This window comes from Sturnus vulgaris, chromosome 6 (assembly GCF_052056855.1).
Source record: "Sturnus vulgaris isolate bStuVul1 chromosome 6, bStuVul1.hap1, whole genome shotgun sequence".
Classification (NCBI taxonomy): domain Eukaryota; kingdom Metazoa; phylum Chordata; class Aves; order Passeriformes; family Sturnidae; genus Sturnus; species Sturnus vulgaris.
Genome location: NC_142248.1, coordinates 10,055,850 through 10,083,500, shown reverse-complemented (window position 1 = coordinate 10,083,500; position 27,651 = coordinate 10,055,850). Strand labels below are relative to the sequence as shown.

At 38.1% G+C, this 27,651-nt stretch overlaps 1 protein-coding gene across 16 annotated transcripts in view; it reads right to left on the bottom strand.

Moving 5' to 3' along the window:
- Positions 1 to 1,213: 1,213 nt before the first annotated feature.
- PHF21A (PHD finger protein 21A) overlaps positions 1,214 to 27,651 on the bottom strand; it is a 126,238-nt gene continuing 99,800 nt past the window's right edge. For 4 of the 16 annotated variants that reach the window (XM_014881861.2, XM_088166916.1, XM_088166917.1 and 1 more), the window contains 12 exons: positions 24,229 to 24,483; positions 22,352 to 22,438; positions 19,808 to 20,110; positions 17,977 to 18,075; positions 16,845 to 16,896; positions 15,964 to 16,043; positions 15,467 to 15,527; positions 12,915 to 13,078; positions 6,716 to 6,871; positions 5,032 to 5,107; positions 4,595 to 4,698; positions 1,214 to 2,820 (listed from right to left, as the gene is read on the bottom strand). In XM_014881861.2, coding sequence (XP_014737347.1) covers positions 2,566 to 2,820; positions 4,595 to 4,698; positions 5,032 to 5,107; positions 6,716 to 6,871; positions 12,915 to 13,078; positions 15,467 to 15,527; positions 15,964 to 16,043; positions 16,845 to 16,896; positions 17,977 to 18,075; positions 19,808 to 20,110; positions 22,352 to 22,438; positions 24,229 to 24,483 — 1,692 coding nt within the window. In that variant the 3' untranslated portion in view covers positions 1,214 to 2,565. Of the gene's footprint in view, positions 2,821 to 4,594; positions 4,699 to 5,031; positions 5,108 to 6,715; positions 6,872 to 12,914; positions 13,079 to 13,142; positions 13,166 to 15,466; positions 15,528 to 15,963; positions 16,044 to 16,844; positions 16,897 to 17,976; positions 18,076 to 19,807; positions 20,111 to 22,351; positions 22,439 to 24,228; positions 24,484 to 27,651 lie in introns of all 16 variants that reach the window. The other 12 variants (XM_088166923.1, XM_088166927.1, XM_088166922.1 and 9 more) reach the window with 6 other exon arrangements.

Below are 27,651 nucleotides of genomic sequence, written 5' to 3'. Positions count from 1 at the left end.
TTTTTTCTCTTCAACCCTTGAAATAGACAGTCCTTTGTTTAAATGCTGAGGGTTGCAGGCCTAGTGCTGCCCAATGGTAATGACTGCATTGGTAACTGGATTGATGGAAGGACATTTTTAGTATGATCCATTTTGACAGTGTCTGCCCAGCTGTCTCCTTGTCACTTCTGCTAACTTATCCTTCCAGCTCTGCTAGTTCCAGAACAGAACTCCAACATCAAAAGACAGAGTCAGGGTTATCACTGGTGCAGCTGAGAAGTGCGTGTAAGGGTCACTTTCCCAACTGAGACAAATGTGAGAACTCAGGATATCAGTTCTGAGCTCAGAGCTGAAAATAATGCACACTCCTACAGAAGGAATAAAAGTCCTTAAGAGGGCTGAAGGGCAGCCTAAAGGAGAGGAAATAAAACAGCTCCAAGAACCCCACAGAAGCCCACTTGACTGGGGCAGCAAAGAAACTCTCTCAGGCTAAGTCATGTCTGGAGGATTCACTTGCTCAGAAATGCATCCTTGAAATGCAAAGCTTTTCATCTTCCCCTATGAACAGCTGAGCAGCTCTGCCTCGCCACCCAACACATGCTCTCAAGGCCACCACACTGGGGACACTGCCTCACCTTGTGTGTGCCGTGGCTCAACTCTGCTCCCACGGGAAGTAAAGGGAGTTTTCCTGGTACTTCCAGTGGAAATGGGCTTTGCCCAAATGTGTATATGCAGTAGTGAAACTAGACAGCTCTGGGACACAACCCGATGTGACCAGAATCTGCACCCTAAACTGAGCCAGACCCCACAATCAGGAAGCACAAGGCAAGCTCTGCTGTCCAGAGTGAAAAGATTATACATTAGAGATGAACTTCTTGAACAAGAGGAGATAACAGAGGGTGATTTCAGTCCAAGTCACTGTCCTTCATTCTCAAGCTCAAATCAGTCTGAATCACAGAACTATGAAAGCCTTCAGCACACTGCCAACTGCTTTTCTCTGGGTTACAAACACATGGAAGAATGGGAGAGAGATGGTAACAGCAGAGACAAGGCTGGGAGATCCTCCAGGTGGGGTGAGATCCAGCACTGTAGGATTTGATTCTCTTTAGACTTTAGCCAGTAGATGTATGGTAGAACCTATGGAAACTGTCCCATTAGATTTTAGAACACAAACACAGCAGAATGTCATCATAAATAAGCAAAGTCTGTGTTAAAAAATTCTAAGTACACAGCATTTTCTCCAGTTCTGACACCTTTTTAATAGAAATCACTTGTTTAGGAAACAAATAGCACTTTTGTAATTTTTTTTTTTACAATGTTTCTTACCTTGATCTTATTTTAAGTAACACTAGGAAGACCTCAATATCTTTTATTTTCCTTTTTAATTTAAAAAAGTTGTTTTTTTCCCCCAGATACAAAGATTTTGCCCTTGCATAAAAAAACAGTGCCCAAAACGATGACACAAGGACTCACAAAGACTCACTGTATCTCACTGACACTATTACTTCTAATCTATACCATGCAAGGTCCCATCTACCTCTTTAATTAGACTGTCAGCCTGAAAAACAGCTTTTCTATTCCTTATTTAGTTCTTGTTACCAAAAGAAGAGAAAGGAAGTGAAAGAAAAGGACATTTCTCTGTTGAGTTCACACATCTGGGTTATGTGCTACTTTGTTCAGGATACCTTTGTTGTTTATAAATACAGAAAAGGGATGGAATCTCATTTTCAAGTAATTGATGCACATTTTCTCTTGGGACACCTCCATCCAATGCTCCAAGCTGACCCTGGATTCTGGCCCTCTATTTTACCATTCCCAAAACAGGCTTTCTGGATGAGTGTGAGGACCCACAGGCTCTCAGGCACATGGTGTGATTCTTGGGGTGTCCTGTGTAGGGTCAGGAGTTGGACTCTGTGATCCTGATGGGTCCCTTCAAAACACTCAGCATATTCTATGATTCTGTGTGCTGGTTACTCAGTGAAAAGTCCATCTCCTTTCCTTTTGTACATCTCCTGTCTAAACAATAGTAAATACTGCTTATTTGATAGACTTGTCCCTTCTGGGCACTGGGATTTGATAATTTATATTTCTGGTTTTTTGGTTTAATAGTACTGAGAGTTTAGAAACAGGAAAAGCCCATAGGCTCTTTGGACTTGTTTTTGTTTTCCCCTAGCTAAACAAACTGTTCTGCAAATAGGAACTTGAAACCTGCTCTCCTCCCTTATCCCTGCTCCTCACCCCAAACAAAAATAAAACAAACCTATAGTGGCTGTGGAGGCTGCTGCAGGCACACACTGGTGTAAAATATAGAGAGAGTAAATATATTATTTCACTTGGCATGGTGCTGGCAAAGAACCCCCAGCTGGCACTATTCATGTAACATGATCCAAACACACAGAATAAGAAGGATCAATTGGCAAACTCCGGTGCCGCCTGGCACAAGCATCTTCACGCTCTCTCTGGAACCAAAGAACTAAAGAATTCTGCACTTTCCAGAAGAAATCCAGTTTTGCTTTTCTAGAGTTTCTTTATTTTGCTCTTTCTCCTCGCCGCCACCTCCCTTGGCTCCTTCTTAACTTCACTGTGTTATTTAGTCTCATCGCCCTTGTTACAGTTCACCATGCAGCTCTGGGAAGGGGAGGGGGCTAAGGTGGAGGTGGCAGCATTAGTATTGTTAGTGGAGTCCATGCCGTTGGAGATGGCTACTGAATTGACCTCAGAGTTTATGGGTTTTGAAAGGTCGATGCCTTGGATGAGGCGGATCAGCTGTTTTACCTTCTCCAAGGAGCTGTGCATCTCCTTCTGTTTTGCAAGGATGGTATTCTTCATTTCCATGCATTTCTACAGCAAAGTAGAAAATCAGTAATAAGTTTGAGCTTACAAATGAAAGAAGGTAAGAGAAGGAATATGATGTTCACAGATCTAAATGTAAGTATGCAGAAAAGACTGCAGCTGCAGCTTTACTTTTCCAACCTAGAAGAAAAAGAGTCTCTAGGCTGTGTTCAGAGGAGAATTCTTATTTGCAGGCTGAGGAAATAAATTGCCAAGACATAGCTGTCACCTGGTATGGCTCCCTTTCATTCCAAGGTCTTGAGCAGATGAACACAGACAGCTCCATTCTTTTGTGTTTCTTTTGAAGGAAAACTTCCAAGTGTATGTTCTTAGTATTTTTTCTATTAGTATTGCATTATTGAAATTTCTGTAACTCAGATCTGCAAGCTCAGGCATCTCACTGCAGCTGACTGCTGACAGTGTGTGTGCAAACCACTAATGGGATACAGCCTTTGCTTTCACATACATTTTAGTAGGAACATCACTTCCTTCTCTCAATAAGTAAAAGGGCACTTGAAAAGGAAACCAAACTCCTCTTCACTTGAAAATCTTATTTTGTGGCTACTTCATTCTCTCAGAAGTGGTAGTAACATAGCTAGCTCATCAGCTAAGTGTCAGGGCAAGGTAACTTTAAAAAAACCCACAAATGATGTTTCAAGAGTGAAAAACTGCTTATAGATATATTTGAAACTCACAAAAATGACAGAACAGTAGCTATGTCTGTTACATGCAGGTTTTTACATGAAGATGGCTGATCTCCAGACACTGCTGGTTTTAGCTTTACTGTTCTCATATGAAGCTCATGGCATCATAATAACTCTAAAACATCTAGACCTAATATGCCTGTTTTGGACAGGTCCAATGTAAGTATGAACATTCTCTTTGCCCACTGCCAATCCCTCATGTTAAGGCCTTGCATCTGCTTGGGTACATCACTGAGAAACAGTGTTAGTTGTCTAGTGCTGCTCAGGTTACATTCAGCTACTGCTAACCAGAAAGAAGGTGACATGGACACTTTTGCTCTAATAGGCAAAGACAGGCAGCCTGGAAAGTGCATCTGTATCTAAAAAGTCTGTAATTATGAATCCAGCCTTACAGATGTTGCCACACAGGAGATTCTGCTTTTTTTCACTGTGTGACACTAACTAGACCTGCACCAAGGAGGGGCTTAAACTTTACACTGGCATCTCAAGAGACTAATCTGCACATTAAAGTGAGAAGAGTGACCAAATTAATATGTATGTTCAAATTACTGCAATAAACTAAGATGACAAACTAGACATTGTCTAGTTAATACCACGCAGAGGCATGTGCAGTGTCCAGCTGCTGACTGCCAAGGCAACGTGTCAAGGTGCTGAGAGACAGCCCTGAGTAAATGGTTGCTTTTGCATCAGAGAGGTCTGGAGAATGCACCAAGGCTGTAACTCTCACTACACACAGAGGCCCAACCATTCTTGTTTAAGTGAGCCACTAGAGAGTTGGACTCAATCTACTGCCCATAGACAAAAACGCTATGGGTCATCTTTGTCACCTGCTGCTAGTATATGTCACCATATGTCTACCTACATGCTCAGTGTGGATCATGTACAAGAGACTCAATGTAAGTATATGTTGCCTTTATGTAATTCCTGTTCCCCAGAAAAGCAAAGGAAGGCACTCACTCAATTCTAAATAAATCCAGTGGATGACAGGTCTGGTATATGCAGTTGCTCTATAATAGTTTTCACCCTGCATTGTGGCACTGGAACACAGGTGAAAGGTTATTTGGGAGGACAGTACTCACTGTTATAGAATTGCTGAGCTGTTTGACCTTCTGCTCTAGTTGTTCTCTTTCCTGTTTTAAATCTGAACTCCATTTAAGTAGTTTCTGTTTTTCCTCTTCTTTTGCTGCAAAACAAGAGTATTAAACGGAATATTTTAAATATTTCGCTTACAATAGTGGATAGAGGGTCTAAAGTACTTCATGTAAAGAGGGGAATTGTGTTTAAACCAATACTTAACAACTTGTGCACTGAATCACTACCAAAATTTTACCTACATACACAAGCATAACAGACTTAAGAAATATTTAGACTGCTATTTTCACTTCACTAGTGATTAAGGTTATTTCCTTTTGTATGACAAAATTTCCTTTTGTAAAGGAAATAACGTTCTATCCCACTCCCAAAATAACATCTTCCATTATTTAAAGTGAAAGAAAAGTGTTCCTCATTTTCTTACCTGCTTTATATGCAATATATGAATGAACAATTGCTAAAGTTCCTGGCCATGGGATTGCTTCTTCCTTCTTTAGCATCTGAAAGAAAATTTTCATAGAGATTTAGCTAGTAAAAAACCTACCTCAGAGAAAGCAAAAAAGAGAGAGAGAAAGATGGAAAGATTGAGGATTTTCTTTCATGGGTATCATTAGCCTCAGCCCTGTTCACATGAAGCTTCACAGACCTGATCTGAGATTTAACAGAGGGAATTATTCACAACTGTATTGTGGCTCCCACAAAGCAAACCTATTTCCTACAAATGTCAGCATTTTCCTAAATTCCTTCCATAACCACAAATAAAGTCAACTAATGATACTGAACAACTTAAAAGAGGAATGAAAGGATAATAGATCTGAACTCAAAACTTGCCAGGAGACATAAACATTACTTCATGGTTCAGACAAATTGCTGATCTTAGTTGGGCTGGGGAAAAAAAAAATTTTCTGCTGCAGCCTAGTCTCCATACCATACATTCAAACATCACACTTCTGGCTAGTAAAACGTGAAACTGTCCTATCATCCCTTGTTATCAGAATCATCTTAACAGATCTGTCAAACTCTTTATAAGGGTAAGCACCATTTATGCCTTTCAGATCCTTCCTACATTTTGCTTCCTAACAAACTTTAAGAGGAAGGATAGTATTTTTAGTACATGATCAGAGTGGTGTCTCAGAAGACAGAGGACTCGGTCAGTTTACAGTGAAGTTACTCAAATTTCCTCCTTAATTTTGCTGGAAGCTATCATGAAGAGGAGGGATAAGAAGAGAGTAGGCAAGAGCAGGAATACCCAAGTCATAATACTCCCTCCTCTCTGGCAACTACTGACTAAATCGCTTGAGTTTTGCATTTTCATTCATCTGAGCAGCACATCATAGGTCTGGCTGTTTTCCTATGCCACCACCTGGTGCATCAAAGGCCATGTGGGTGACCAAGCAATGTGCTGTTAGACAGGACACAGCTTCAGACTGCCTGTCACCAGCAATCCTTTGCAACTTGTAGAGCTCCATGGAAGGGTTAGGAGAACAACAGTTTACTTCTCCATCTTCTAATCTCCATGCAATTATAAACAAAATATTAAAATAAAACCTGTTCACGTCAACTGTACATTTTAAGAGAGTGATATGCAAGGAAATTCTTCACCTATACTCATTATCCTGATGCTGGATGATATTATTAAAGAGATCACTGAAGACAACCTTTCTGATGTTTGATTTGTATAAGCAAGCAGGGGCTTATATGTGCTCTATCTATGGAGGTAGGCTTGTGCAAATGTTTTATTTATTTGTCCTGAAGAATATACTAATAAGTTTTGAAGAAACAATTAGCTTAAGATGAACAGCAGCATTTCTATGGATTGTAGATAATCTTTCCCAAAAGTCTGCATACTTTGACCCAGAAAAAGAATAAAAACATAAGGGTAACAAAGACCCCAAATTCGGAAGCAAGACCTGACAGTTTTGTATTAGGACACATTCCAACAGAGGTAATAATTCAATTAAATTCACACAAGCCTTATTGCACATGAAAAAAATTTGTTCAGTGTCAGGTTTTCTCGGTCTAAGTAATGCAAGCAATCTGGTTATTTTCTTTAACACTAAAAAATCTTCACACACATTGTACACAGCTCCCTGTCTGTCAAACAATACCTGGTCTTGACATTTGGGACAGATCCACATGCCCTTAGGAATGGTTTTCAGAGGCGGGTCCAGACAATCCAGGTGATAAACACGTGAACATGTGTCACACATCAGCAACTGCCCGCTTTTTCTGCAAACGCTGCAAAAATCCTCATGGATATCACCCTATAAAATTGAGGGGAAAGGGTTTGGGTGAGAGAAAGTGAGAGAGAGAAGGCAATAAGTGAACTTTGACCTTTGATATCTATATCTGAGTTGAAGTCAAGGTTTACAGCACAAACTATTTCTAAGAGGATTCCAAAAGGTTCCCTTTTTAGACTGTGAAACAGGAAAACCATGCCAGATGTCAGAAACACTGACATCTGTCCTTCCAAACACTCCCTCTGTCCTCTCAAGGCAAAATGGTACAGTAAACACTTACTACTATAACTTCTCTTAACAATTGCTACCCCATAGCCTTTCTTCTTTAAGATTGCCTCTTTACCCTGATCTTTTTATTTGCCTGAAGTGATGAGCTACTCACTTTCTTAACCCTCTTGATTTTTGGATATAAGCCCAACCCCACTCTAGGAATGCTAATTAGGCTGTCTCTTGCCAGTAATAGTATGTAAGAAACCCCAACTGAGTGATTTAAAAGAACACTGTTAAATATTTAGGTCACCTTTAAAAATGAAACTGTAAGGAAAAGGTGTTGTGCTTCTATATGAAAAAGAATAGAATCAATCATGTTCTGAGACAATTCTTTTTACTTCACTTAGGCTACCTCAAGTTGCACCAAAACAGCTGTGACTCAAAACTTTCTCATTCTCTATAGAGAGTGGATTGTTTCATCACTAACAGAAACTGAGAGCCAGGATGAAAGAATACCAAGAGAGATTTTCGATCATTTTTTTAAAAGAAAGAATGGAAAAAATTACTGGCCGTGTATTTTAAAAGAACTAGGTTTAGTTACTATTGCATTTCCATCAGAGAGAGTTCTTTTCTACAGCCATTAACATCCCAAAAAGGTAGGTGTGATTCTTGTTTCTTTTTTTTCTCTCTCTCTCCTCTTGTTTTGATTTGATTTTCAGATATTTGAATGAAGAGGCATGATAGAAAAGTGGCTTAGTGTCCATAGAGGAAGTATGGGGCACCTCACTCTCTCATGTGACCAACAGGCTGTCCTGGCAACTCCACGTGTTCAAGGCCCCATCTGGTGTCTAAAGTACACACTTTTCACTGACTTACAATGAAGTTTCACACACACCCCAGATCTGCAAGACTGCAGTCATAAGATGTGTGTGTGGAGCAGAACTGTGGGTACACACTCCCCTGTATGAAGAACCAGCGTATGCAAGGTTTCATTTTGGCACAGATCACCTCTCCACACATGCAAACAATTTCTATCAATTTGGAGGGACAGCAGATTTGGCCATGCACTCACACATTAAGGTAAGAAAAATTACAGTAATCTCCACTATGGATGACATAATACACATGTAAAAAGAATGACACATGAGCAATCTGCTCAGGCTTCTACTTCCCAGCTCTATTGCTGATGAGGCCCTTCTTCAAGGGGAAGGCTATTCTTAATTCCCAAGGTTAACACTGATTTAATGTTTTGTAAAGGAGCAATCTTCAGTGAATTTTCAGTGCTGTGTTTTGGATCCATAACTCCCAGGGATCGCTGAGAGTTGAGTTATGGTATTGCTTCACCTTTATCACTAAAGATTCCTCAGTGTTAAATGAAGATCTAAATGAGTGACATTTCATGCTTCCTGTGAAGTGATGTGTTGTAACCAGACTGGGAAAAACTTCTTTTCCTCTATCATGCATTCTCTGAGTACAAGGAAAAAGTGCAAGGCAAAAGAAATCATCTAAGCTAAAATAAAATCCTCTTCAAGATAAGGAGAAGTTTAAGAGGGGAATTCTCTCATTTTAGAAAAAAATAATTCTACTCTAGATAATTACATATCTTAAGATGATTTAGTTGCCACAGACTCCACAATGGTTCTTGGTAGCAAAGTGCAAAATTACTGGTGTGCTGAAAACCAAACCTGTTATGTCTCATACCCTGCAGAAAGAATCCTACAAAAGAGACACATATGCAGTTTCTTCTTGAGGGGGAGACATTTAGAAATTTAGACCCAGAATATCTCAAATTCAATTGAGTACTGCAAAACCTGTAGTGATACAGGTGACCAGTGCACAGTGCAGCTGAATGCATGGAGATGCCAACACACATGCACAGAATTCACTGTCCTATTTTTGGTAATACAAAATTCAGGGCAATTCCTCTGAGTTAACAACGGTCCTTACCAAAATCCCAGCCACTGTTTGATTCAGGTCTTATGGGCAGTTAATAAATATATGCATAAAGAGGGGGCTGGAACTGGTGTGGTGACAGGCACCCACAACCTCAGCTTCTGAAGCACCTTTGTGTAGGCTACAGCCACCAACTCAGGCTGGAGCAGAGCTCAGTGAGGCTGCTCAGACATGCTACAGCCAAAAGTGACCAAAGAATAATTTCAGAACAGATACCGTAAAAGGTGATTTAACGTCACTTTCTGCTCTACTTCCTCTTCACAGGGGATCAGGAAAATAAATTTAAGCTTTCTGGACAGCTAACAGCTTTCTTTATTTTGATAAAGTGTCTAGAGCAGCAGGGCCTGGCTTTAGGCAACAGAACTGAATAGCACAGTAACAAAAGCAGCTTGTGTGCTTGAGTTTGTAATATCTATACTTATATGTACATTTCACTGGAATAACATGGGAAAATTAAATATTCTTCAACAGGAATTGTTCATAATCATATAAATAAAGATTATCATAGCGTATGATGTAAGTGAATTAAATTATCAGAAGCAATATTAATTCTGGCATATTCTAATTTTTATAGGCTTGACTTTGCAATCTGAATGTTCTACAATGCTCCTCTCAATTGAAACACTGTTTTGATATAAGTGTTTACTAATAAAAAGACATTTTCTAACCAAAGACCTGAATCATGACTAAAACAGAGATTTTTGCACAATTCTTACTGCTGAGTAATTGATCTTCAAAGGCAATTGCTATCTTCCAGCTGAATATGCCACTACTGCATGAGGGAAACCACACATAACCAAGTGGCTCATCAGTGGCACACATAACCATTTGGCAAGACAGTTGCCAAATTGGAAAAAGGCGGGGAAAAAAGGGAGAGAAAAAAAAAGAGGTTTTGCTCAATCCTGCCTATTGCATTATTTCCTTCCTTTCCCCTTTCTACCCCTCCATCCTAATCACCAATCCCACCTTAAGTTTCTGCTTCATCTTCCATTCAAAATTTCTCCCTGTCATTCAGAGAAATTAAAGAAGGCTGTTCTGGTCTCCTGTGCCTGATGCCAAGTGCTTGGCCTGACTTGCAATTTTCATAGGCTGGCTGAACACGTGGATTACTCGAGCACTAAATGAAATTTCTATTCTAGAGTCTATAGGAATTAAACCCGTAATGCAAAAATATTTTAAAGATAGGCAAAGCTGCAGTTTTCTTCTTTATCTGTCTGATGAACTGCTCAGTTATTTTAACTGAGACTTCTGAAATAGCCTTTTCCTTAGGCACACATTTGTGCTTTCATTTTTAAGTGTTCAAAGTTCCAAATCACAGTCTGTAACTATAGAAAACATTTTCTGTCCTATCTGGAGACCTTCCTATAGTCACATAATCTGCTACAAGTGTAGACCCTCTTCAACGTGACATGGTCTGGTCTCACTGCCAAAAGAAGTTATCCTGATTTCTCTATATGCCTACTTATTTCACCCTGCATGAAGCTGGCAGAAGAATATTGGTGTCTATAAAATTAACTGGATTAGGGTGTGATCCTGGCTAAGACTAACAATTTTCAGCTACGTCAGTTCCCTTATGCAGATCACTATGTGGCCTCAGATGTATCTGTGCTGAAATAGCACAGGAGGCATTCAGGTGATGAGCAAAGACTGCTGGTGACTGGCAGGATAAATGTCCTCAATGGTAGCCCCTGGCATAAACTGTGGATGAGCATTTCAGTAGATCCTGTACTCTTCCATCGATTCGAGTTGCAAGGTCCTTAAATATCAAAGAACTAAACTTCCTCTTTGTCTTCACCACCTTGTACTATTGCTGTTATATACAGAGTACTTTTCCAGCACTATGATGCACTTTTCCAGCCAAGGATGCTAAAAATTTTTACAAGTATTGCTAAGCTCCCAAAACTCAGACAGGAAAAGCACACAGCATGACAAATATATAAATACAGGGAATCAAATCACAAAAAAGGGATGTGACTTCACAAACTTTATTAAATGAACATAGTAAATGAAGAAAACCTTCCACCTTATGATGGCAACTGGAAACGATTCCTTTCTTTACAATTAGCAGTAAGAATTATAAGATATAATGAAGAACAGATATTTACCTCCTTTCTGATATTTTGCTGTCTCTGAAGATTCACATTTTGTTTCATAGTATATTTTTAATTTAAAAAATATTTTTATGAGAACTTTGAAATATATTTTCTACTTTCACATGTATTTGATTTTAAATGGAATTCAATACCAAGTATTTCTGAAAATTCTACCAAATGAGCCCAATGTGACTTTGGTATAAAATTCTTGAGAAAAATCAAGCTTTTTAAAAATGTTAGTTCTGTTGCGTACATATGAACTAAATGGCTCATCTGGAAATGTTAAAGGGAATTTACATATGATGTTAAAGGAGAAAGAGTGTTATTTCTCTGTATTATAGTATGTTCAGGTAAGAGAGAATGTTTGTTACCTGCTAAGTAATCTTCCACCGTCTCCTTTAAATCACTTCAATTTTCATTAATTAATGTATATTAAATCAATCCAGAACCCAGGCCTAAATACAATCCTAATTCAGAAAATTAAGAAGCATTCAGAACTAGATTTGAATGCTACAGAAATTTATTCTTGATTTAGCTTGCTGCCATCAGGCACTGCAGAAAACAGGGCAACAACTCATCATACTCTTTTGAGAGCTCTTACACAGTAGGAAAAGACTCAGCAGTATACACACATATCAGAGATGGAAAAGACCCCAACCACATTATCCAGTCCTTCTCTTGGGGCCAATGTAAAATATGTGCTCTTCAGCATATTAGCAAGTTATCTGTACTGCTTATTTTTAAAAGACCCCAGAGATGGAGCTGTCCCATTGTATCCATGAGGAGCTGCTTCATAGCCCCATTTATTTGGCTTTCAAGAAAGGGCTTTTGCAGTCATGTGCTATCCTGCTCTCAAAAATGACTATATAAAGGAGAACCTTGTAATTCCACATGCATATTCCCTAGGTATCAGAATTGCACCTATTTATTTCAGTGCTTCAGACACACTTGTACTACTCCTATTCCTGCTACCTCTGCAGAACAAATACAGTTCAGAGGCAAGGAACTGACTTCTATTCCCTGTTCTACGTGGTCACTAGAGTTGGTCTCTCAGTCCATGTTCTTACAATGGTGCAACTATACAGATGAAAATAGAACAACCAAGCTTTTCCTTAAAGGCCATTTCAGATGCTTGGGCCTCAAGTATATGTGACTGTCTTTTCTAAAAGAAGAACTGCAGAAGGAGATTGTAGCAACAGTATAAAGAAATAAGCAAACACCTTTTGATTCTTAAGCTGTGCCCTGTAAATACCAGTCTTTTAAATGCAAGCTCTTAAATGAAAGTACACTCCAGCTCCTGAGGACTGTTTTACCCCCACTGAAAAGTCACAACACACTTTCTGCCAAATCAGTGCCACAAATGCTGCTCCTGGCTGTTCTGCATGAAGAAACGGTTTCCATCCTCATCTCATTATAGAAATACAACTTTTTGTTATTATGGCCTGTAACTAATACTTTTCATTCTCCTCTTCCCCACCCACTCCCACACCCCCTGGCCCTTTTTCATGGGTGACAGATTCAATTCAGCCACACAAGATCTCAGACACTACACAAAGGAAATGAGCTCATCTAGCATTCCTGGTGATTCCCAATGTTTCAATCCACTGAAGGGGTTATAAATAAAACCTCTACAGGATAACAACATAGGTGCAAGAGGGAAAAAGGAAAGGTGTTAAAAAATGCTGGACTGTTTCACTGTACTGAATCAGGACAAATGATCAGTGAGATTAAAGAAACAAAACCTGCAATGATTTTCCTTGTGTCTGTTTTGTGTACTTCTAAAAGTAACCCCCACCCCAAGAGTTACTTACGTCTGTGGAGCTGGGGCTAGGCAGGGACACGGGCTGAACAGCTGCGGGAAAAGTAAATGTGGTCTCTGTCTTTTCATTTTCAGGGGAGTCAGGATAACTGGACAGAGGGGACGTGGGGGTCAAAGCCCCAAACCCCAACACCGTGTTGTATTTAGGTGGACGACCTACATATTAACAACAGGGAACACAAACGAAAAAAAAAAAGAAAGGAAAAATGATCTTACATACCTTTGGCCAGTGGTCCTCATTGGCTAGCGTGAAAAAGGAAATGATGTAGCACAGAGAGGAAGTTAATATAAAAGTTACAAGTGGAAGGACAGAAGCAAAGATTTAAACATTTTTTTTAGAAATCTTTAAGTAGAATTTTGCAAGGAAAGAATATTTTAAAGATGTATTTCAGAAGGAAATAGAAATAAGCTTTGTAGAGGGTCAAAGAATCATTCCCACAAAAGCAGCATGGGGACACAGTTGCTACTCGTAAAAATGAGGCAATTCAGTTTTTAGGGGAAAAATGTTGGCATCAAAGCTACAATAACTACTATTAAATCCTTTCTGCTGTTATCCCACACTTCCTATCTTTCTAGTGCCAGCATAAATCTACACAAAGGTTAAATCCTTTATCAGAGGCCAACACTCACCACCCCCCTACTTCCTCATTTTTTAAACCTGTTAATTCACAGATCAGCACTTTTTACCCTACTGGTACATTTTTTAAATTAGGCTACCTAAGAACAGGTCTTGTTTTCTGACCCATAACTACTATCAGTTTTAACCTATCCCTGGTCTTCTACTGTAACCTACTCCAAACTGTGTTCCTTCTTAGACTTTCTCAGCCAAGTATGTTTGATTATGCACAATTCCTAGGTACTCCTTAAGACTAGCAGTGTGCAAAATGTCTTCATAACAATTCTTATAAAATTATGAATGCAAAGCAAGACAGCAAAAAACCCAGTATGCAACTATCATTTCTGCCTTCCTTCTCCAGGGTAATTTATGGATATGTAAACACAAAGGAGTTAGGATCTAGGAATAATTCCCCAGATCTTATGTTTACAGATTGTCAGTCTATACCTATTAGCATGCTAAACCTTGCATTTAAGGTCTGGATATGTTCCAGAACAGAGTATGTCCTTGGAAATGGATTTCTGCTAGTGATGTCCATGGGTGAAATTTTGACATGCTCAGCACCATCTATAATTAAACTAAAGCTCTCAAGGGCAAATGCTTACAAAAGCTTTTCACTCAATATATTGCTGTATTAAATTACAAAACAAATGTATACTTCCCTATCTTTTGTCAATTGAAAACATGTGCTACTAATTTGGTGCTGATGCAACGTAAGGGCTCACAACAGGGTGTGAGGAAAAAAACAAAGTATAATAGTTAGTTGCAAATACAGGCTAAGAGAGTATCAAGTACAAATGCATGCAATCATTTTCATTGATATAGTAATTGTTCACTACAAGGTCTAAAATAAAATTGAGAAATCATTACTACAAGAAGGAACATTTACTTATCCGCAGAGTAAATTCAAAAACTCTCTACTTAAAATCTACATCATATCATTTAAAAAATACATTTAATGTTATTAGGTGATAGCAGTAGTGACATGTATTTTATTTAAAAACAGCATAGCTGCAGAAGTGTCAGCTCTGCCACATTGTCTGCTGGACTGAGAACATGGATCAAGAAGAGAATATATTAAATTAATATTTCATCTGACAGCAAAAACACCCAAAAGATAATGAAACTGGTCAGTGCTAGGTGGGAGATTGCATTGATTTTTTTTTTTAAATCTGATTACTTTTTTTAGACAGAAAACTTAGGAATAGAGAAGGTATTATGATCATCAAAATCAGGTAAAGATTGCCAGGTAGGTGTGATCAATGCCATGCACAAATAATGACATCACATTCTCTCCCATGCTGTTCTGTTTCACCATAATCTAAGTCTTAAAATTTTACCTGTTCTACACAAGGATTTCTTCTGAATAATAGTGCATGCCTATATGAAAGATCATCTCTCATTTTAGGACAAGTGGCACTCTGATTGCAGTTAAAGTGCTTAGTATGAGCATGATAGTTTTTCTCACTCAAGGTAAGTTCTTTTCAAGGACTCATCCCTACTCCCAGTGGGGAATAAGGCTTTTGTCACACTAAGTTTCCTCTCCTATTCAGGGCACAAATGCTTTTTCCATAACCACTTTCTTCTTGTCAATAACAATACAAGCTAGTCATTAACAAGGGGATCTTAACAGCAGCTTCATATCACTAAATGATGTTCAAACATCACATATTTCTAGTGAAAATCTAGCAAATTGGGTGGTTTTCGTTTGCTTTTTTTTTGTAGTCAAATTGAAATGAAACATTGAGCTGCCTAATAGATCTTGCTATGCTAAATCCCTAGAAGTCATGGTCTTTGCCTACCATGGAAATTCACTGGACAAATGAAGTAGTGGAGAGTCCTCCTTGTTTTGCTCTTCAAATTGACATGGGGGCTACAAATGCAATGTGGAGGAAATGGGCAGGGAGACAGGTGTGGGTATACCTCACCTCTTTTACGTGTCCCAGGATGCATTGTGCTGTTCAGGTACGTCACTGTACTCTTCTTGCGCTGCAGGGAAGAATGGAACAATTTCTGTTGGGAACATTTCTGGCAATAACTAAAAGCTGTGACTGAGGAACAGCACAGTAAGTACTAAGAGATTACTGGCTTCTGTGTTTTCTGAAGCACACCTTCAGAAAGGTTAGCTTTTTTACACTGCTTCTACTGAACTGCTTCAGGCTGATATGCAAGCAGACCAACACACATTGCCATTTGACAGCTTTATAAACGAGAAGGCAGAAAAAGATCTACGTACTAGAAGAATACCCCAATGTATTTACTATATAAAAATCTGAGGGTCATGCCATTGCAATGGGTTTTTGAACTATAAATGATAGCTTGTCTCTCTGGTTAGAACTGAGAAAGTTTAGAAGGTAGCAAGATGTTAGAAAGACACTCAAGATCAGAAGGAAAATATCAGCTTCCCCCAGCAAAAAATTAATACCTCAGGCTCAAAAACGGCTCCACTGTACACTGGATTTGCTGTTGTTCTTCTTTTCCTCTCTTGTCGCTTACTTTGGATTTCTTGTAAAACAAAGCATTCAGGTTAGAAAACAATGGATCTCAGAAATTATACAAAGCCCTCAGAATTCAGTTTGCATGTGAGAAGAGCTGTAAAGATTCTATAGAACACCAGTCATGCCTGGTATAGAGAACTGTGTTATACTTTTAACTTGTGAAGGTTTGAAAACTAACTGCTGACAAGGAATACAATTACAGTGCTCAAGTAACTAATGAAATAATTGCCTTCTTCTCACCAAGTTATCCACGACTAAGACACTTTAAACTCATGGTCAATATAACTGGGATCTAAAAAAAACCTCTGGTAACCTTGCTGCTTCTTAAAAATACAGTACAGAAATATGCAGACGATTGTAATGATAGGCTGTCGTTCAATGTACAGGATTAGAAATTTAAATTATAAATCAAATTTTAATCCATTAATTCATTCATTACAAATTACAGTCCCATAAAATCATGAAATAAATGAAAAATCTAGACAGGTTACAGTAAAATTATGCATGGTGTATCTTTGCAGATAGAGGGACTGTCCAGAAGGCATTGGTATTGCCACAGATTTCTACCCTCAGAGCATACACTTTCTTCCCAACCTCTGCTCTCTGCTGCATAAATAACAGCTTTGTTCTGATGTCATAAGAACAAAAACATATGCACAACAAACTAAGTTAGATCAAGAGTACAGACATACCTAAGGTAATACTGTACAAGAAAATACTGCTTTTAAAACAAGAAATATTTTGAAATCCTACTTCCAATTCAGAATGACCATGGAGCTGAACAACCAACCTAAGACATTTTTCCTACCTTCCAGGTGGTCATGAGTAACTAGTCCCAGAGACACCATGAAGGCAAGTTTCTGTGAGGGGGAGAAAAAAGATCATGAAAAGTACAACTGTTAGGATGAGTCATTCAGGCCTTTGAAGGCAGCTGACCAGTAACTAAGCACAAAACAAATTTTTAGTGATACTTTGCTTCTATAAATCACTTTTCATTCATGTATGTCAAACTTCTTGAAAAAGGAGAGACAAGAGTCCCATTTTCTAGATGGGACCCTAGACTGAGATACTGGGAAATGCCCATTGTTCATGATCACAGAGTAGCCAGAGCTGGGAACAAGAGGGCAGTTTCTTCCATTCCAGCACTGAACTGACTACTAGAAAATACCAACACAGTTCAATTGCCAGGAAAATATTGCTAGTTTAAGATCATTCTCCATCTACTGTGAACTACAAGGAGCTAACTCTAGCTTAGATTTGCTATTTGCTAAGGGCTATGGGTTTCTTAGAGGATTCTAATTTTAATGCAGGAAATGCAGGAGACATGTAAAAATCAGAATTTTGCTATCTAACTGACAACAGTTAGAGCTCACACAATAATCAATTTGAGTCCATCTATGGAAACAAATGTAGCAGAGCATTTAGCTGTAATCAGTTCCAAAGCTCTTCATGGCAGAAAGGCTTTAAGAAATAGTCATTCTGTCCTCTCTTTCACCCCAAACTAAACTGGACTAAAACACAAGCAGAATGTGAATATACGTCACTCTTTCCTTCCTGCTCACCAGAGTAGAAAAATATATGTTTTCCTTTTTATAAAGGAAAATAAAGACATTTCTTCAGCTTTGAGAATAACTCCAGAGTCTAAAACCTCAAAGGAATGGAAATCAACTCTGTAATCTAAACCCCTGTTTGAAGGAAGCATCACAGAGAAATGATGATCTTCTAACTTACAAAAGACTTAGAAGCTAAATGCATTCCAGAACTGAAAAATGCAATGCACTCTATTTAGAATTTTTTTTAATCAACTACCACTGTCCAACAGGAACGTATGGAATGTTAAAGTTAAGAAGTCTTGAGGGAAGAGAGGGAAAAAATACATTCTGAAGGACAGCGTCCTTTTTTTTTTTCCTTAAAAGAAAGCTCTGGCTATGTTCTGATACCTGTGGATTTTCTTCTCGTTTTGGCTTCGGTGCAGCAGGTGGAGTAACTGTACGACTTTCTGTTTGCTTCTCTTCTGTTTCCACATGTGGTTTAATAGTCTGAAAGAAAACAATGTTTCTCTCATTCAGTGACAAGAATGACTTTTTCTACTTTGACTATTAAAGCTAAGCAAATACTTTTGCAGATACAGGACAAAAAACATTTAAAGCTGGCCGTGTACTAACAAAGACTTAATTGAGGAATCTGATGTGAGAGGAATGTTAAATAAGGTATTTTCATTTAACAAAGAATGAAACAGCCTTGTCACCAATCCATTACCCCACAGAGTCACACAAGATATAACAGTGATTTTAAGAGTTAACTTTGTTACAGAAATCACCATAAGGTATGGGAATAACAGACACTTCAAGAAAACTCATCCCATGAAGACTTCCACTTGGAAACCATTCTGCATGGCACATACATTTTGTAATTCTCAATCCTCAGTCTTTGTATGTTATAGAATTATGGATGGCTCAAAAACTGTCTCTCTGAACCTCTCAATCTCAAAAGTTTCTGAAGCTTTTTTCTTTTCTCAAGTCATAAATGTTCTGCATAACATTCCTCAGCCTACAGCATGGATGTTGAGGCTATAAATTGAGTATAGTAAGCTACAGAGAGACAAACTTTTCCCCTTTATATGGAGAAATTATACAGAAAAATTCATGTGTTATTGAACCACCATCATTCTTCTGTGTTTTTCTGTAGTTGCCAGTAATTCAAAGAGCAAACGAATATTCCTGACATCATAATGAACAGGCATCAAAAGTCAAATATTGTAGAAGCACAACTTCAAAATGGAAGTTCACATGGAAAGGGCACACATTGCTGAGTAACCTGTGGAACAACCCTGAGATATGCAAGAACCTACTCTTGAGACTTCACAAGCAGAACAGAGCATGAGCACATCTTTCATGCACACGATTTTCATAGTCTCCATAAGTATTTCAAAAGCAGAAAGAAGGACTTTCAAGGCCTTAGTCAAGACATTAGTCTAGGAAAGCATTATAAGTGACATATATACTTCTATTAGCTATATAAATTACATAAATATTATGTGTTATAGTATGCAATATAGTTACACTATTACTAACATACAATATAGGAAAGAGTTAAAAGTGAATCAGAATATTGCTTTACTTGAACAGACTGGCAAGGACTCTCAGTTGCAATCCACACTGACTTAAGTAATTTTTATTTTACAGATGTCTTTTCTGGAGAGAGACTTTAAATCTAAACATACAGAATTCTCTGCTTCTGAAGGTCTCCTTTCCACTCATTCAATCCAATTTAGACCCAGGGAAATATCAGACTTCAGAAGCTGAGTGAGACTATTTTGCCTCCAATCACAAGACTGCAAGATCAAGGGATCACGGAAGAAATGGCTACATTTATCCTATTAAATATCCCTACAATTTTGTGCAATTTTTGCCTTTCACATAACCACCCTTTGAAAAACAAAAGGGTGAAGATGGATTATGAAGATACGAAGATGGATTTCAGTACTTGTATTTGTTCTTCAAGACACTAGTCAAACCCTGCAATGTAGCCTATTTATGAACTACTGACATATAAACAGTAGAGGGAGCATAAAAACACTGAAGCAGGAGAAAAAGGTGCCAATGGCCCATATTAAAGGAAATGGTAACTTCTATCCCAAGAGCTGCAAGTGCTGCCATTGGAACACGAATATCTCCAGTATCCACTAAAAACTTCTCCCTGGTTGCCATGCTCTCCAAACCTGCACAGTAAAGCAATAAACCCAGTACCTTGCATTAGTAGACACTTTACCTGTACCTGTTTTTCAATGTTTGGTTTGCTGATCTGTACAGTCTGAGGTCCAGCAAGCCTGGTACCCGGTGCTGCTATCACGATGCTGGTGAGCTGTGCCATAGGGAAAGTTTTGGCTATGGTTGCTGTCTGCCCATTAACTACACGAACTGGATGTATGGAGTTCTGAGAGTTGGGTAAAGAGGTGGGTGTGAACTTTGTTGTCAACATCACAGGCCTCTGAATAAGCTGAGGAGCTGCAAGCATTGGAGGAGGTGCAGGGGCAATAGGAATGTTATTTTGGGCAACTGGTTTAGGTCGAACCTACAAAAATAAAATAAGAAAAAGAGAAAAAAAAAAGAGAGATTTGTATTTCAGTATTTCAGATCAACTTTTAACTAAGTCTTTCAATTCATCCTGTGTAATGTACAGGAGGCTGCTTGATTTTTTTTTAGATAATGTAATTTTTAGCATTCTGTCCCAAGTATGTTAGGAGAAAAAAGCACCACATTTTCAAGCCTACTTACATAAATCCCTTAAAAAACCCATCCATAACATTTGCATATATAGTCACCATCCCTGAAATGGTATTTGGATGCACAGACACTTATACAGAATGTTTATTGCCAAATGCCTTATCTATATCTAAATTAACATCTTGGTTTTACATGCCAAAAAAATCCATGTGATATTTACAGGCACAGTTGAAGCGCTCATGTTAAAAGTGCTTCAGGGTTTGTAATGAACTTCCAAGAAGTTATGAACAGTTGCTGTGCCCTGAAACAAATAATTATTTTTTTCAGCAAATACCTGTTATCTGTCAACTCTCTATATAGAGATACCTGCACAACCAATCTTGATAAGCAAAAAAAGTGATGAGATTATATATTAATCCCTTACTGAAAGTGCTGAAGGTACAGGTAAATGCAATCATTTCTGTTCTTTCACAAGAAAGAAAAGAGCCACAAGAATCTTCCAAAACTCCATCACCAATATTTGCTTATTTCTTGTCACTGTTAAGTTTGTACTTAACAATGGATTTAAAATATCATAACAGAGTACAGAAGCAGAGCACATTATTTTAAAAATAAAATGGTTTTTTTTCCTTACTTGATTCCTATTGTCCTATCCACCTGCAATACTACATAAAGCATTTTACCATGAAAAACTAGGTCACATTTCAACAGATCTCACTATACCCAAATCTTAATCAGATACCAGCCTTTACTTTCCTTTCTCACTTCGCAAAAGATTTAGAGTTTTTTTCACAGCACCATATATTTCATACAAATTAAGATTTATTTTTTTTTTACATAAAGAAGCAAGCTGTGTCCTCCTCAAATCATGGAAGAAAAAAAGTAAACCACAACTTTTACTACCCAGCTGAAAACAGAGGTCACTCCCTTGCAATACAGAAATACTTGGGAATAATTTAGAGACATCTCATTTTTCATTTTTTCGCTCATGAGCAGCAAGCAACAATTAGAGCAATTTAAGGCCTTGGGTGATGTTTCAATTTTAATTCCCTATTTGGAACCCTATTCCATGGATTCATTTCATTTATTGCAAACAAGATCATATTTAATCATCATATGAAAATTTCATAACTACAATCTCATACAGGCTGGAGGGCGGCTAAGGAAGTCTCTAATTTGACCTCCTGCTCAGAGCAGGGCCATCACTAAATGCAGGTTGGGTAGCTCAAGGCTTTGTCCAGATAAGTCTTGTAAAATTTCAAGGATAGAGCTTTCACAACATGTCTGGTAAGCCTCTTTTGCTCCTAATTGTCCTCAAGGAGAGAAGTGTTTCCTTATATGCAGTCTAAAACTCTGTTCCAATTTATGAGCTTTGCCTCTAATGGTCCTGCCAAGCACCTATGTCTCCAGCTTCGTTTATTTCCTTGCTGGTACTGGAAGTAACACTGCTGCTAGGGTGCCTCCAAACCCTCTTCTCCAAATTTGAAAAGCCCAGATTCCTCAGCCTCTCCTTACAGGTCATATATTCCTGCCCCCTCCAAGCTATCTTAGTGGCCTTTCTTCCCATGTTCCATTCATATTTATCAACAAGGGATTCCAAAACTGCAGGGTGTTTATTGGACTCATCTGTATGATTGCTGAGGGAAATATGAATAATCTTTTCCCTGAATCTACTGGCTGTAATCCTGTTGGTACAGGTCAATATGCTGGTAGGTTTCTTTGCTGTTAGGGCATACCACTGTCAACCAAGACCTTTTAAGCCGTGCAGCTCCTCAGTCAGTCAGCCTCCAGCCTGTACCTGTGCAGGGGGTTAGTCCATTCCAGGTACAAGACTTTGCCTTTTTTCATGCTGAGGCTCAAGAAATTTCTGCTGGCCCCTTCCTTTATCCTGCCTAGGGCTGTCTATATGCCAGCACTGCCCTGAAGAATATTGACTGTGCCTTCAAATTCGTTATCATCTGCAAACCTGTTGAGGATGAATTGTCTTCTCCAGCACATCACCAATAAACACCACACAATGTTCATCAAAAGCCTCTTCTATCCATGCTATAATTAAGTTCCTCCTACTGTTTGTTCTCTGTATACTCACCTGTGGAAGAAAGTTTGGACGAGGAGTAAGTCTGGGAGGAGGGATGAACTGCGGCACTTTTATGGGCTGAGGCGTAGCCTGAACCTGCTGTAAGAACATGAGAAAGCTCAGTAGGAGGTAAGAGGAAAATTTAGCTTTTAAGTTTTTCACCAAATTCAACATCCTGAATGAACTTTCAGACCTCAGTTTTCACTCTGTAAATATTTTTTCATAGCAAGAAGTTCCTCATTAGAAATGTATTAAAGACAGAACTAAACCTTACTTTCTAGATCCTACACACCTTGCTTCATAAATTTCAGGCATATTTCCTTTTAGTACAACTGTACTGACTACTGTGCTCTGCAACCTAAAACCATTTCATTTGATGATAGTAAAAACTCGTATTTGTTTTAATCGTTAAAAAATGACATTACAACAGACAGAAAACAGCAACACTTTGATGTACAGCTATATGAAGTATATATTCTTTTCAGAGGGAATGGCACACAGAAGAATGAGAGAACATCTCATGCAAATAGCAAAGATCTGAAAGTTACAACTCTTCTAGCAATATTAATGACACTATGAGGGGCTCTAAATACACAACTTGAAATTTTCAAAAGTAGGCCATTCATTTGAAACAATTAAGATCTGATTTTAAGGAAACCTAAGTACTTCCCTGAATGTGTAACTGAAATCAGCTGCATGGAGCTGCCACATGATTAACCACTGAACAGCACTACCAGCTACCATGAGTACCTGGGGAGATTCTCTGAAATTAATGTCAATGTTATTGTATACCCTCCTATGTTTCTGTCCATGCACATAAGATTGCAATTTTCTTCAAAAAGGTCTTGTACTGATTAATTAGTACTCGGGAAAATATTCTGATAGTTTTGATGAAATTTGCTACACAAACATAAATCATGGACTAGTATTAAAACAGAATTACCTCCTCAAATCCAAGTTATTCAGCAAGGAAATGAAACACAGACACAAAGAACAGATGACAGTGGAGCGAGGGATGACACAGGAAGAGAGAACAGTAGAAAAAACTCCACTCAAATAATCTCTATTCTGATCACAAACATATGCCTCATTAGGAAGCAAAATTACTTCCATCTGCATTAAACTGTATTTTAATAAATATGACTAAATTTGATCTACATTTAATAAAGCCATAGCCTTTACTTCTGAAGTAAAATTTCCCTGTCATGTTGTTACATAATGCCTGGTTTCCAGACCAAGAAGCCTATATAATCCAATTCTGGAACACCGGTTCTTTTATTTCTAAGTGGACAACTATTCTGGAAAAGACTATGTGATGTAGCCAAAGCACAAAATTTGTATTCCCAAAATACATGTTTTTAAAGAAACAGTATCTGTTTATGCGTTTGAAAACATGCTGAGTGAAGAAATGGTAGTGGGCAAACCTAAGGTTCGTATCTAACACCAGAGACTTTATCACGCAAAGGGAGAAAGAGATTAACTCAAAAAACCCTAAGACAAAGACCCAAACTGATCAAATGAAGAAAGTCTGACATCTCCTTTGGCTAGGAAAAGAGCAGGAATTCTGCAGAACACAGCCATACAGATTCTGTAAGGGCAAAACAATCACTACTGCCCCATGACTACAGTTACTAACAGGGGAAACTTTACACAGAGGTGATGATAGCACTGATTTAATTCTATAAAGCAAAACAATAATCAAAACTCACATGGAGAGAAGATGTTTTTCCTATAGACTATCACTTTAGCAATGCCAGCTAGTGAAGACTCACACCATGTCCCTACTATCCTCCTTTCTGTGAGAAACCCTGACTGTTTATTCTTTTCCAATAGCCCTCTTGCTAACCAAACCCACACATATCTGCAGGGCAAACACATGAAACGCTTACCAAAGTTACTGTGTTTTTTGTCACTATTTGGACTGCCTCAGCTCCTGGCCCAGTGACCTTATTTGTTGTCTGGAGGTTGACTGGTGCATTCTGCGCATCAGTGCTGAGGACTGCTTTCTGATTGTTGTTGATAGCAGTAACCATGGCAATGGTAGGTCTCTGACCCACAACAGAGGCAGGCATGGTCGCAGTTGCTGCTTTCAAGACGAGAGGTAGTGTCTTAGTGGTGATCATAGAAGCTGTAGTTACAGTTTTCTAAGGGAAACAGAAAATACACTGTAAGAGACAGAGACACTCTGTATCAGACAGGACGTGGGTTGGTTAGTCAGAAACAATAGACAGCATGAGAAAGAAAAGGCAGCTCTGAGCCTATCTACCTGCTGTTCAGACAAGAACATTATCTTATGCCTCTGAAAACTGGATAGCTAGAAGCATTCTCATTTGAGGCACCTGGCTGCTCTGTTTTAATCACCTGCAGCATTGCAGATTGAACAAATTCCTGAAATAATTACAAAAACAAATTCCTGAAAAAATTACAATTAAGTGTTATCAGTGGCGTATGCATTTTGGATCTTTTAGTTTCATATTACTTCCAAACATGCACTGTCAATATCAAACGTATAAGGTGGAGGTTTATGAAACAAAACAGCAAAGTAGCTTCTCACCGAGTAAAACTCCTATTTTCAAATGGAAACTGTAGCTACAGTGATCCTCACAATCAGAGGAAGGGAGGGAAAAACACTCATGAGTTGCTTTCCTAAAAAAAAAACCTATATATTTTTTTATTTTGGGCATCCCAGTCTCAGCTTTAGCGCTATGTACAGTTACCTTGCACTGAATTTTCTTATCTAAGAGTACCAGTAGGGTTGTCCTGAAGTTGTAGGAGCTGTAAGAGCTGTTAGTCTGCCCAGCTGCAGGCAATTAAGTTTAGCTTCTGTGGAACGGGCTGGTTTTGGAATATTGGTATTTGACACCATGATTACTCTCAGCATGTTTTAAAAAGAGTGGTTTTGAATCATGCAATACCAGCACTTATATGAACTACCTCAGTACATCATGCCCAAAATTCCAAAGTTGAAACAAACTATCATTTCACAATTTTGTTTTAAAATATACTGTCTTTCAAGATGCTAAGACAAATGGACATTACAAATCTCATTCAAAAAGCAACAAGGTGAGAGTCTCCATATAAAACCAGAACACAATGCAAACAGAAAACTCATGACAAGTGACACTTGACAGAATGGCAAATGATCTTATTTCTTTTCACTTTGGTGTAAAAAATCCATTGCACCAATGGCACTGCAAATTTAGTGACATTATTAAATGCTCTTAGTACTAAATAACCACCATTCCCTCTTGATGTCAGCTCTATGTTCTACAGAGGAAAAAATGGAAAAGGGATCAGGCAGTCTTTGTGTTCTGAACATGCCTGATTTAGACTACTTGACTTTATCATACAAGACCTTTATCTTTTTTTCTAATAAAGGAATATTTCCAGTTGAATTATTTAGTATTTCACCAATACTGTTCTCTTAAACAAAAACACAGTTTACCTTCAAAACTCTAATTTCATATTAATTAAACTATGTCCCCTAACTGTTAATTATGCACAAGTGTGAAAACATTCACTGTATAATGCCAAATCAAAGGATAATTTATGCTTCAGTTTCATACATTTATGAAAAATCCAGACATAATTAAATTTTCCTTGTTGCAACACAATTTTCTTAACTTTTTATCTGAGATCTAACGAGCTTACCGACCTCTGCTGCACCTTCCCCAAAGCAAAAGGCTCCATTCCCATAATGCAGTAACATTATTCAAGCTTTTCCAATGAGATGTAACGTGGTATCATTTTCACAAGCATTACATTCAACCATAAACATTTTAAAGAAAGGTGTAATCAATCATGTAATACAAGACTGTGACTCTTCCAAGGGGTTCTATTAACTCTGCAAGTACTCAGAGTACGGTTTCAGTCAGATCACAGAGTTTGAATATCCCTGTTACTTTGCTGAGCATTAATTAGATTGCTTATTCTAAAAAGTAGTCAATGCATTAATTTATACTGAAGTGGCATTCATAGTAATTCTGCATTATTGCACATAATATTGCAATAATATGACCTTTTAGCATGCTTGTTGCTTATGAAAATTTTAAAATATGTTCTCACTGGATGTATTATGTATATTAAAATGTCACTGTTAATTATGGCATATATACCTTGAGTCCTAAATTTGATTACTCTGAAAACAATCACCAAAAGCATTCTCTGTACTGACACAGCCTAGAAAAATGTGTTATTTACAAAAGCAAGCATGAACAAACTTCATAGAGAGACAAAATATCTGACTTTTCTTTGCCAAAAGAGATTAAGAGACAGTAAGACAGAGGCACAACCTTAGATGCAAAATATGCAGAAACAAGTGAGGACACTTCACTATTTTAACAACATACATCAAAACAAAAAAGTGTTAAGGATAAAAGCTGGCTTATTTATCCAAGGGGCAGGATAGCCTGCCTTCCAATTTCTAACTACTTTCCAAGTACTACTTTACCAGTGGTAGTCAGAAGAGTGTAGCAGTTTTTTGACTGTTTCGCTAGAGGGCTCTTTAACTTTGAACAAAAGCTCAATTTTTACAACCCAGGAAATGACCTGGAAGTTAATGAATGAATGTGAAGTGTGGAATACTGAGAAACACATGAAACTGTGTTTGCTCTCATGTTACTTGACTGAGAAACAGAGATCACTGATACAACAGTGATCCATTGTTTGCCTATAAATACTTTAGGACACAGTAATATTTGCTTCTTTGTTCCACTTTAGCTTTGATATTAATGCTGCTGCTCAAAATGCATTTTCCTTAGTTAGGTTTGCTTCATTTCTTCAACACACTTTTCTCAAAAATACAATTAGCTAAGCTTCACAAATGCATTTTAGAGCACATCCAAACCACTCGCGGAGTTAACAAGAGAACTAACAGCCCAACCATTTCTCTCTTCTCTGCTTTCAGAAAAAGGGAAGATGAGAATTACAAGTGGTCAAAGCTGTGGGTGTGATTCACTGCAATGTGCATAAACAAACTTCATGGGTGATTTCTGCCATCTGCCTATTCAGGTAAATATGAGCTCTTAAGATTGCATCAACAGGAAAAAAACACTTCATATACACTTCTTTTTACAGAACACCTCCCTACATTTTCTAGCTGTTTTATTATCACACTTTTGTGAATTCAAATATCTGAACAGGAAAAACTTGAAATTCCCCTCTTAAACACTTTCTCTGTTGAGTTCTGGGATTACATCTCTAATCCTATACTGTACTGAAATTCAGTTCACCTTCCCAATAGAAACCCTATTTTCTAAAATTTGAACTCTAAAATTGACACTGAATACTTCTAGACAAATCCTTGAAAATTC